The sequence below is a fragment of the Globicephala melas genome, chromosome 5, assembly GCF_963455315.2.
Source record: "Globicephala melas chromosome 5, mGloMel1.2, whole genome shotgun sequence".
NCBI classification, from domain to species: Eukaryota; Metazoa; Chordata; class Mammalia; order Artiodactyla; family Delphinidae; genus Globicephala; species Globicephala melas.
The window spans coordinates 116,346,768-116,359,302 of record NC_083318.1 but is presented as its reverse complement, the minus strand read 5'-3'; the positions used below and the strand labels follow the sequence as shown (position 1 = coordinate 116,359,302).

The 12,535-nt window shown below is 40.7% G+C and overlaps 1 protein-coding gene across 4 annotated transcripts in view; it reads left to right on the top strand.

Moving 5' to 3' along the window:
* The window catches only part of GAB1 (GRB2 associated binding protein 1), a 128,302-nt gene that overhangs the window by 97,544 nt on the left and 18,223 nt on the right, over nt 1-12,535 (top strand). For all 4 annotated transcript variants that reach the window (XM_030878121.3, XM_030878122.3, XM_060299722.2 and 1 more), the window contains 3 exons: nt 4,184-4,785; nt 6,214-6,299; nt 6,490-6,793. In XM_030878121.3, coding sequence (XP_030733981.1) covers nt 4,184-4,785; nt 6,214-6,299; nt 6,490-6,793 — 992 coding nt within the window. The remainder of the gene's footprint in view (nt 1-4,183; nt 4,786-6,213; nt 6,300-6,489; nt 6,794-12,535) is intronic.

Below are 12,535 nucleotides of genomic sequence, written 5' to 3'. Positions count from 1 at the left end.
GAGTCCGCCTGCCGATGCAGGGGACTCGGGTTCGTGCCCCGATCCGGGAAGATCCCACGTGCCACGGAGCGGCTGGGCCCGTGAGCCACAGCCGCTGAGCCTGCGCGTCCGGAGCCTGTGCTCCGCAACGGGAGAAGCCACAACAGTGAGAGGCCTGCGTACCGAAAAAAAAAAAAATTTTTTTTTATATAGAATTTGTTAAGATCCACAAATTAGTTTCTGTGAACCATTCCCTGAGATAGTGGAAATAGCTCACAAATCTTCCAAAGATGAGTTTCTATATATTTGTTGTAATGGGATTTTACCTGTAAAAGTTAAAAAAAAAAAGAGGAAAAATTATAAATCAACACTGGTTAATATCAAATTCTAACTTGATTTTTGCTTGTTTGCTGTGAGAATTTAAAATTATACACTCGCAACGTTGTTGCATATGCTACTAATAACTAAGATTTTATTTTAGGGAGCTCCACAATTAGTTTTCCATCTCAGCTTTTCAAAAGCCAACAGCTAAGTGACAGTTTTCAGTACACTTTCTTGTTATATAGTGTCTTTCATTGATCTCATTGGTATCATAACTTTCCTATTGTCGTAGAAATTATGCTCAAAATCATTACTCAGATATATTTTGTATCTGTATTTTGCAAAAGTGACAGTTAAATAGCAAATATTTGTGAAGTACTCGCTGAGGGCCCACTGTTTCGCTAGGTGCTATGAAGGTACAAACTAAGTACATAAGATAAAGCCCCCTTAGATTCAGTCACCTTCAGAGTTTAAAAGTAAAGCTTGTGAAAGAATCAAAACATGCAGGCATGAAGTGCTTATAGATGAAGGTAAGATGTGAGCATTGCCTTGCAAACTCCCATTCATCCTGCAACACTCAGCTCAGACATCTGCTCCTCTAAGGAGGCATTCCACTAAACTCCCAGGCTGGATTAAATGCCTCTCAGGGTTTTCAGAGAATCCTGGTTGTACCTCCATGTCTCTGTTTTATTGGGTTGGCCAAAAAGTGCCTTCAGTTTTTTAAGTAAAAATAAAAGACACATCTTTCATTTTCACCAAGAGCTTTATTGAACAACATATTCACCCTTTTGTTCCACTGTCTTCTGCCATTTTTCAGGCAACTTCATAATTCCATCTTCCCAAAACTTTTTATCTTTTTGAGCAAAGAACTATTCCAGGTGCCTTTTACAGTCTTCCAGGGAATTGAAATTTTTTCCATTAAGAGAATTTTGTAAACACCGAAATAAATGGAAATCCAAAGGTCCAATGTCTGGTGAACACGGCGGATGAGTCAGAACTTCCCAGCCAAGCTGTAACAGTTTTTGTCTGGTCATCAAAGAAACATGTGGTCTTGCGTTATCCTGATGGAAGATTATACGTTTTCTGTTGACTGATTCTGGACGCTTTTCATCAAGTGCTGCTTTCAGTTGGTCTAATTGGGAGTAGTACTTGTTGGAATTAATCGTGTGGTTTTCCGGAAGGAGCTCATAACAGAGGACTTCCTTCCAATCCCACCATATACACAACATCACCTTCTTTGCATGAATACTGGCCTTTGGTGTGCTTGGTGGTGGTTCATTTCGCTTGCCCCACACTCTCTACCGTTTCACATTATTGTACAGTATCCACTTTCCATCACCCGTCACAATTTGTTTTAAAAACGGAACGTATTCATTACGTTTAAGTAGAGAATCGCATGTGGAAATAGGTCAAGAAGGTTTTCTACATTTAATTTATGTGGAATCCAGACCTCAAAGCGATTAAAACATAACCAAGCTGGTGCAAATGATTTTCAACGCTTGATTTGGATATTTTGAGTACGTCAGCTATCTCCCACGTGGTATAACGTTGATTGTTCTCAGGTAATGTCTCGATTTGATCGCTCTCAACTTCAGCTGGTCTACCTGACTGTGGAGCATAGCCCAGTGAGAAATCTCCAGCACAAAACTTCGCAAACCACTTTCGACACATTCGATCAGTCACAGCACCTTCCCCATACACTACACAAATCTTTCTTTGTGTTTCAGTTGCATTTTTACCTTTCTTGAAGTATTAAAGCATAATATGCTGAAAATGTTGCTTTTTCCTTCCATTTTCAATATTAAAATGGCTACAGAAAAGTTCACCAATTTTGATAAGTCTTTTTTTTTAAATGCACGCTGATATGACAGCTGTCACAAACAATCTAACAAAACTGTTTCAAACGAAGTTAAAGACAACTAAGTGCTACTAGAACCATCTTACGGAAAAAACGGAACGAACCTTTTGGCCAGCCCAGTATCACAGAATTGGAAATAGCTTGATAATTTTATGTATTCTCCACTACACTCTAAGCTAGTCAAAGACAGGGAACTTCGTACTCATTGTACTTCTAGCTTCTTCTTAACTTCACGTTTGAATTAAATCAAGTACAAATTTTAGAATATGTGTTAGAAATTCCTAGAAAGGTCAGTGCAAGTGTTTTTGAGAGGGAGGGTGAGATGCCTCATAGGAGGAGTAGCCTCAGTGCCCAGGGGAGTTGTTTGCAGGCTTTTTTGTAGTTCCTACAGCCTGTAGGAACCCTTAAAGGGACTTTCTCTGAATAGGTGAGTGACCTGAAAACCACGTTTTGGAAATATTGATCTTCTAGCAGTCCTGGTCCTATGGATGGTATGATAGATTGGAAGAGGGAGAAACTAGAGGAAAGAAGTTTGCTGAGGGAGGGGTCCGTGGTGTAGATCTCAGCAGAGATACGGACCTGAACTTGGGGTGGTAACAGTGGGAACAGAGTCGGGGAATGGGCGATTGGCTAGAAAGAAGCACTTTGTGCCCAAGTGATGGTGGTGATCAAAGAGAATGAATCAAAGTTGATTCGATTTTGAGTTTAGAGAATCTGGGATAAAGACATTTCATGGCAAGTCAGAAAGGACCACCAATGTGAGAAGTAAGTTGAGTTTAGTTTGGTATACATGAGCAAGGGAACACTGGGATAACCAAGTAGCAATACGTTTGAACCGTTTGTAAATACAGGACTCGGAGTTTGGTGAGAAGATAGCAGTTGTCAGCATTCAGTAGAAGGGGAAGTTAACGGGAAAGGAGGAGTTTTTAATGGTGTGTGCTGTAAAGACTTAGAGGACTGATTTCTGTTGGCCATTTCCAGGTTGGAGAGACAGGAAGAAAGAGGCAGTCAATGAAACAAGGGCATAATCAGTGAGGAAGAAGGAAAGTCAGGATATTGCAATAAAGGTCCTCGGATACTCGCGGGGGAGAGTTTCAGTGAATAAATGCAACACACAGCGCCAGATGTTACCAAGAAATCAGAGAGATGTGCCCTTAAAAAAAAAACTATCACAAGTTATTTGTTTTAAATATTGAGTTTAAATTCCTACAGGACTTTGGACAACACACATAGGTAGTTAAGGTATCTTGTTTAGCCTTAAGGGAGGACCAGCGTTCGGGTATTGGTAGCTTCATTTTGACTTATTCCCAAATTTCGTGATACCACAATATACAGAGATCAAAAATGTACCCAAAGCATAAAATACACTCTAATGAGATTTCTCAAGGTGAATTATTGTTTGGAGTTGGCTAACTCCTTGCTTTGTATTTTGATTCTTTTCATAGTATTGGCTAAATATTTGTTAAAGAAAATAAATAGAAAAGAAGATACACAAAACCTATCAAGTTGCCACCTCCTTGTAGATCACATTGAATTTATTCAATACCAGGTAATCATTAGATTTTTCATTTATCAGAACAACAGAGTTGCCACAGGTGGGCTAAAGAGCAGTGGATCACCTTGATAAACTGTTGGCACGAGGTTTTTGCATGCTTTTCAGAGGAAGTGCTTTTCCTGGTGTCTTGTGCCTTAATCATTTATCTTCCTCCAAGTTTTGTACCTTTCTAATTACAGTGCTTCAGGGATTGTGGTTTTACGTGTGGACTTACTAGGTGGAGTTGGGGGGTGTGGACAGGTGCAGAACGAGATTAGGGAGAATGCTTTTGGTTTTGTGGTGGCGGTTTTGTTATCTGGTGTATAATCATAAAAACTCAGGAACATTCGCGCTTTCAATCAGATGGGTCACACACACCAAAAACTTGAATGAAAAAACCATGGTGTTTGATTGCTAAGCTAGAAATATATTTATTAAAATGTAGTCTTCGGTCTTCACCGTGTTTTCTGTCATTAACAATTTTTATTTAGAACGCATGCTGATTCTGCAAAATCCACCCCTTCGGAGACAGACTGCAATGATAACGTCCCTTCTCATAAAAATCCTGCTTCCTCCCAGAGCAAACATGGAGTGAATGGCTTTTTCCAGCAGCAGATGATGTATGACTCTCCACCGTCTCGGGCTGCATCCATTTCCGTAGACTCCAGCCTTTATAACCTGCCCAGAAGTCACTCCCATGACGTCTTACCAAAGGTGTCTCCTTCAAGTACCGAAGCCGACGGAGAGCTCTATGTTTTTAATACCCCATCCGGGACCTCGAGTGTAGAGCCTCAAATGAGGCATGTATCTATTAGTTATGACATTCCTCCAACACCTGGTAATACTTATCAGATTCCACGAACATTTCCAGAAGGAACCTTGGGGCAGACGTCAAAGCTAGACACTATTCCAGATATTCCTCCACCTCGGCCACCGAAACCGCATCCGGCTCATGACCGATCTCCTGTGGACACGTGTAGCATCACACGCACAGCCTCTGACACTGACAGTAGTTACTGTATCCCGACAGCAGGGGTGCCACCGTCCCGTAGTAATACCATTTCCACTGTGGATTTGAACAAATTGCGAAAAGGTCAGCTCCAGTTGGCTTTTCCTGGCTTAGAGGTTAATGATAGAAAATCTCTTTTTCTGAGTATTTGTTCTTGGACGCTTAGCGTGACATTAAATGGCAGTCCCTTTTTTCTTCAGCGCTGCAGTTACCCACTCGGGTAGCAAAGCTGTCAGAGCCTCAGTAGATCCCAGGAAGTGTGTTTGTGCAGGCAGCGTGTGCCTGGGTACATGTTGTGGTGGAAGGGAGAAAGACGAGGAGATTTTCATCCCTAAGAAGTATGGCCTTAGTAATACTTCCCTGCCTCAGGGAGCGTGCACCACTCTCTCTCACTTCCTCTACATCCTGGGTGAGCAGACCCGATGGGGAAGAGGCACAGGAAATGGACCAGCCGCAAAGCCTTTCCCAGTCATACCCTTTCCCGTATTTGTGTCCTATTACGGCCGCTTCTGTGTCACATCTGTTGGGCTCTGTTTCCTTCCTTCCCAGATCAACGGTTTTTACGTTATATCTACCAGGTGATATTCAGTTGCAATCAGGTCTTTCTGCTTTTTGTTTGTTTGATTTTATTTATTTTTAAAGCTCTGAATCTTCTCTCCCCTTACCCCTTAGCCACTTCACTGACTCCTGTACCATCTTCCTAGAGCCTGCCAAAAGTTATAGACTTTGAGAGGAGAAAAATTGAGTCTGGGTTAGCCTCTGAGGGTCCTAAAGTCCTGAAAATAAAAAGCCCAAGTTTAAAAGGCACCCACCCTAAAAACTACATCTGACACTTCTGCATTTTGTGGTAGAGTTATCCAGCTGTTCTAAAGAAGTTAAAGATTTGATGCCTTGTGGATGGTACTTATGTCAATACTTATTTAGCCATTCAACACCAATTTCTAACTTCTTTCTCGAAATGGCTGTAATGTATCTTGAGGTGGTTATAAGTTAGTGAGATATAAGTTATACCCAAGGGTGCAAAAGATAAGAAAACAAAAGTATTTCTTTTCTCCATCTTTAAATAACCCATCTCACTGTCATAATCAAATACTGGTACTGGGGCTTCCCTGGTGGCACAGTGGTTGAGAGTCCGCCTGCCGATGTAGGGGACACGGGTTCGTGCCCCGGTCCGGGAGGATCCCACATGCCACGGAGCGGCTGGGCCCGTGAGTCATGGCCGCTGAGCCTGCGCGTCTGGAGCCTGTGCTCCGCAGCGGGAGAGGCCACAACAGTGAGAGGCCTGTGTACCGCAAAAAAAAAAATACTGCTACTGGTTAGCATATGAATAAATGTCTGCATTTTCTAGTGGCTTAATGTTTCAATTCAAGATGTTATTCTGTGAGCATCCTTTTTAAGATCTGTGTGTGTGCATGCATGCATATATGAAAAGAGAGAGAGAGGGTCATTCCTGATTACTCTGGGAACTGGCAAAGATGGGGAGAAATATTGATAGTTTGTTCTCTGTTTTAGATGCTAGTTCTCAAGACTGCTATGATATTCCACGAACATTTCCAACTGATAGATCTAGTTCACTCGAAGGCTTCCACAACCACTTTGTAAGTATAATTGACCTTGGCATCATCAAGTGTATTTCATTGTCAAAACCTTCGCACTTAGGACCCTGAGACTAAATGAGATCCTGAAAAAAAGTCCCTTCAGATCCACGTGAATAGGCATAACTTACAATTGTGTTTTCCTGTTTGACAGTAGTTCTTCTTTATTAAAAGAAATGTATGTGTGTTTTAGAAAATCAAAAATGTATTGACAGTGGGGAGTGTATCAAGCGAAGAACTGGATGAAAATTATGTCCCCATGAATCCCAACTCTCCTCCACGACAACATTCCAGCAGTTTCACGGAACCAATTCAGGAAGCAAATTATGTGCCAATGACTCCGGGGACATTTGATTTTTCTTCATTTGGAATGCAAGTGCCTCCTCCCGCTCATATGGGCTTCAGGTCCAGCCCGAAGACCCCTCCTAGAAGGCCAGTTCCTGTTGCAGACTGTGAACCACCCCCCGTGGATCGGAACCTCAAGCCAGACAGAAAAGGTAAGGAGAGCGTGGCATGGTAAAAGGACCGGGGGTTGCCAGTTGAGATCTGCATTTAACTGTCGTTAAATCCAAAACAGAATCGGGACTAGAAATTCAGAAGTATTTCATATTACCTAAGTTACCAGCTTGTTTAAGTAAAGTAGTAGTGCTGTGTATAGATTAATAATTATTATGTCATATGTTGATGCCCAGGTGAGATTTTTTTAAGACTCCTATCTCTGGAGCAGAGGTTACAAACTAAACTATTCACAAGGATTGGCAAGCAACAGGAGATAATTAGGAGAGACTGGAATGCCCTTGGCCCAGCCAGATGGAGTCACTAATTACTGCCTGGCTACAATCCTTTGTGGACTTGTGACGCTAACATGGGCCCCCTAGAGGAAAATCTTCTGATTATCAAAAGAAGTCAAAAATTTGGGGGTTTTTATATGTATTTTCTTTTGATTTTTAAGTTCTACCAGCTAGTTTAATTATTTAAAAAGAAAACAAAACATTGCAGACCGTACCACAGACTTTTACAAGCTAGATATGGTCTTTGGCTGGTCTTTTGTAACCTCTCCTCCAGAGTATTTAATATCAAATCAGACTTGAGATTATTAGTGCACTTGCCATGATTCTTTAAGAACAGTAAGGTTGCTTGTATACTCTTTGCATTCTGTGCATATAACAACTTTTTAAAAATGATTCTGCCTTTGCTGGGGTGTAAACAAATGCTTCTAGTCTATTCTTTCATACTGGCCTTCATAAGTAACATTAAATTCTAAGGTGGCATGGTTGGTTAAGAACTCGGTGTAAAAGAAACTTTTCAGCCAATCTGGTAATATGTACCCAAGTTTTTGAAATTTGGGTTCAAGTGGTTAAACCCCAGACAGCCAGCTGTGTTGCCACAGGCTGCAAGAGTGATTGAATCTCGACAACCAAGTAAGTTAGTGTATCGGCTGTGAGATGCGTGGCACAATTTCTGGGGAATTCAGCGCATTTGAAGAGTCTCGTATGCTCTATGTAGCTGTTTTTAAAAAGCATGTAATGTTTGTGTCAATTTCTCATTAACCTGGGCTTGGATCATTAATAGTCATTCTAATTAAGTTCCCGGTGTGGGGGACAGAGACTGAGACTCAGAGTATCTTAAGAAAATGAGTTTTGTTTTGTTCTGCTTTTAAGAAAGTAAATGAAAAGAGAACCTTAGCGGCAACTGAGACACTCCTAGGAGGCTGTCACTTTGTCCTGCTCTCCCTGCATTTCTATCCTCTGGAAACTCTTTGATCCTGCTTTGCTCTCCCTCACATTCTTTCCTTCTTTCCTGTTTTCTTTTACGCTGCATCCTCTACTTTCCGGCTTTCTGCTGTCAGAGAGCTTTGGCCTCTGATGCCCCTGCGTGGCCTCGATTCCGCCCCGTGCCTCCTTTTTATGGGCCCTCGCAGCTTCCACACCTGCTGCTAATTGCCTTGTTCATTATTGACTCACTCCAGATCGCTCAGCGAAAGTTTGATTGGTCTCGTTTGTCTGTCCACATCAGGCCACAAGACAGATTGTAGATTGCAGGCGAGCCCACGTGCTGGCTGCTGTCGGGTCAAGGGCTCACCTTTGCTCGGACAGCTGGAAGGATGGTCGCACCCCCGGTCACCCCAGAGGCCCCAGCAGCAGAGCCATGTTCAGGGCTGGCTATTTTAGAAACAGTGTGAGCATCCCAGGCTTTTTAGGTGATAACTTTTCCTTTTGTTTCTCTTGGTCCTCATTTGTTTTTAAATCTATTTAGACATCCCTCGTCATTTTCTTCTTTGCATACAACACACAAAAGTATGTTTGGACATGTATAGGTTTATAATTGAGCCCACAGAGGGTGGAAGGATTAAGATACAAGTGTCAGGAAGTACGTGAAACATCGAAACCCTCATTTTAATGCAAAACTGGTTCTCTCCTTCTTTTCCTGTAATTAGCGCATGTTGGCAGCAGATCGCTAGTTTTTGACACCAAACGTAACCGTTTTATATCTTGAGGTCCCCACATAAATATGGTCATGGTGTGCTGTGGGTGATGCATGGAGCTCTGAGTCCTTGCGGCTTTGCTCCCCTGCCTCTCCTTCCTCCCTTCAGGATCTGCTTAACACAGTTTGAAAATTCCCAGTATATTTCACAGTTAATGGTTTCACGTGGTAAGCGCAATGCAGAATCAGAAAAGGTCCCTATTTACATGTTGGAAAGTTTTAGGATCGTAATGAAATGCCTTTAGTATCATCTAGGTCTGACAGAGTTCACGTACCCCCATATTGTAGTATATGTTATTTTATGTAGGCAGCATAATAAAATGGCATGTGTATTATACATCATATATGTGTAATTAAACCTCCCTATGTAAATATATAGTGAAAGTACTATATATTCTAGTACATGAGAGACTGTCCTAGTCCTCTAAACCAACCAATGGTGACCCTACTGTAGAACAGAACAAAGTAGGTTCCTTGGTTACTTTTGGAGATTCTGTTTAGTCTTTAAAAAATTAACTGAGCTATTGAAAGACAATCTTGAGCTCATGGGCCAGATTACTGATTTGGTATCATTGCTTAGATACAAAATGAACTGAAAAAGCACCCAGAATAAAATTTCCACATAGTTTTTGGCAAATTCAAGGAGAATAATAGGTTTAGCAAAACAGTAAAGAAGTTACTTAAAGTCTTAGTTATAAAAAAAAAGGGGGTGGGTTGCTTTTCTTATTACTCTACTTTTTAAAATAAATATGATACAAGAGAAGGCATGAGAAAGTATCTAATATTGCAAGGCAAACTTTGTCAAGTCACTTTAGAAAGTTATAGCTATTCGAGAAAAACATTTTAAAACCCAAATTCAGATCTTGGAGCAAAGTTTATCCATAAAAACTTAAACCGTAAAACAGATGTCTTATTTCATCCTGAAATTCTTCTCATGGTGCATAGCATCTGATGAGTCTGTTTTCATTTCAAATTTTGTGACATCAGATACATAAGTCTGTCTATTGTTCTAGTATCTCTTATTAACTAAATCTCATAATAAGCAAACCTTATTCTATAAAATATGGCTTGATTAGTTCTAAAACTCAATATAACTAACTCAACACCCAGTATAACTGGTTTCTGTGATCGTCTTCTTGGGAAGGGTCTGCAATAAATGAGTGACATTCTAGTCTTGTTTATACCCCCAATTATAGATGTCAGCTGCTGTAGTTAGTAGTACACATGAGTTTTTCAAATACTTCTGAGTAATTGAAGCTGCAGAAATACATGCATGTTTTAAACACTTACATTCAATGTGTTTTCATGGACACTTTACCCAATCACCCAACTGTGGTAGCTATATTTTCACCCATACTATTTCTGTCACAATAGTATTTGTCCTGAACCGTATCTTGTGTATATTAACAGAGGAGGAAATCATAATTTACATGTACTGTGTTAAATATTAGGAAAGCAGATGAGTCATTGGAAATGCAGGACAAATTCTGTTTTGATTACTTCAACTGAAACTTTTATATTTTAATGGAAAAGCAACTTTGTAAAGTTTGGGACATTTCTATAAGATATTGTGATTTCTCTTAAAGTAAGTCCTTGCATAAATCTACCAGATTTCATCTGTGCATTTAACTGGGCCCATTCACTCTCTTTCTAACGTGATATAGCAGCTGTTCAAGCCTCAGATATACGGTCTTTATATTTTGTTTTGTTTGGCTTTGTCCATTCATGGCTTTCTGCAGTAGATCTGACCATTAGTTATTGTATTGGTTTTAAAAAAGCAGTGCGAGGTTACTTCTGGTGTTTTCGTATGTTCATTTGGTTAAAATATCTTCAGGTCCTGCTGGATCTTCGCTTTGCTATAGGAAGGATCCAGAAAACCAATCGAGGAGCTTCCCTAGGTGGATCTTTTTGGTATCTTTGCTATAAATATTTGCTCAAGAGAGCTTCTAAAGAAGTTTTTTGAAAGCGATTAAAAATTAACATGCTTTTGGGCTTCCCTGGTGGCGCAGTGGTTGAGAGTCCGCCTGCCGATGCAAGGGACCACGGGTTCATGCCCCGGTCCGGGAAGATCCCACATGCTGCGGAGCGGCTGGGCCCGTGAGCCGTGGCCGCTGAGCTTGCGCATCCGGAGCCTGTGCTCCGCAATGGGAGAGGCCACAACAGTGAGAGGCCCACGTACCGCCAAAAAAAAAATAATAATAAAATTAACATGCTTTTGAAAAACTACTTTTATACTATAATAAATGTTTGGAAGATGGATAAATGATACCAGTAAATATAGCTAGATTTTAATAAACAAGTATTAAAGTTTGACTCTCAAGTCAGATTTTTGGGTTGGTGGTTACAGTTTAAAGGAAATGAGTACAGAGTGTGTTTTTACAGCACAGCCTCTACGTGCGGGTTTTTTTACCCAAATATTCCTGACCTTCCAATATAATTATCATTATTATAGTCCCCTTTATACAATGAGACTATTCAAACAAGTGTAAAAGTTTTTCAGTGTGCTACCTTGATTACTCCTTGGAATTAGCAGAGGATAATAGTGTTGTGAATTATTTTTCTTCTTTCTTGATTTCTGAGATGCCTACTGGAAATAGTAGCATCATCTGTGAAACTTCAGATAAGTGAATAATTTAGGCTAAGTTAGACCTATAATGATAGAGAAAATAAATTTTCCACTTTGAGTTGAATTTATGTAAGCAATACCTATTAAAATAATAATCGTGTATGGACTTTTCAAAAAGGACTGCATCTGCTTCTTTGAAGCATGACCTCGTATGACTGCCTTGACCATATCTGGAATGATCAACTTTTGAAACAACATTCAGTTGCTTTTTTTCTTTTTTTTCCTTCAAAGGCAAACACAAAGTTATGACATTGATCAGATTAAACACCACCATCAGATTAAGCTTTAAGAGAACTGCAGCTCATCAAAACAGATTGAAGGGCCTCCCAGTTATAGGATGTACCCTCTGATAGGTCTGGGGTCTGGAAACCCAAGGAAGGACAGGTGGCTTCTCTAAAGAAGCTCCCATTTAGTGGGAAAGTGGAAAAGTAAACACATTATCATAATTAGCACAGAAGGGGGCTTGTGGTTGAGGTTAGCTCTTGGCCCTGCAGGCTGTCTCCTCTGACGAGAATCTCAGAGGGTGAGTGGCAATGAAATGATGATAGAGGACCTTCTATCAGAATAAACAGCATACCCAGATCCTTTAAAAAGAGGGGACTGGCTCAGAGTCTTGGGTGGGAGGGAGGAAAGTATGAATGCAGGAACGAATGCCAAATGCCTGGCAGGTGCCAGCTCCTGGGGTTTTTATAATCCATGCTAATGAGTTTGGGCTTTATTCTGAGAACACCATTAAAGGGTTTTATGTAGGCAAGTAACATAATCAGGTCGGCCCCTAGAAAGCTCGTTCTAAGATTTAAGGATACCATAGGGGAAAAATGGTATTTTTTAATGCAAACTGTTATAAAATCACACTTTTTTTCAGCATCTTCTTTAAAGAGTGCTTTGCCCGGTGTTCCAAACCTAGGGTTCTTGATGCCTTGCTTTAGAGATGATCAGACAGGAAGGCATAACAAAAGTCCCTGTCCTGACTCGAAATAGCTGCCTCCACTTGGGGACCTAGAGTGAGTGATTTTTACAAGTTTGGAGGCCACTTGGAGTGTAAGTGGAGGTCATTTAGCCATACCGTGTGAGTTCACTTTCAGAAAAACAAACCAGGTACGTGCAGTGCACATTAAAAAAAGGAAGC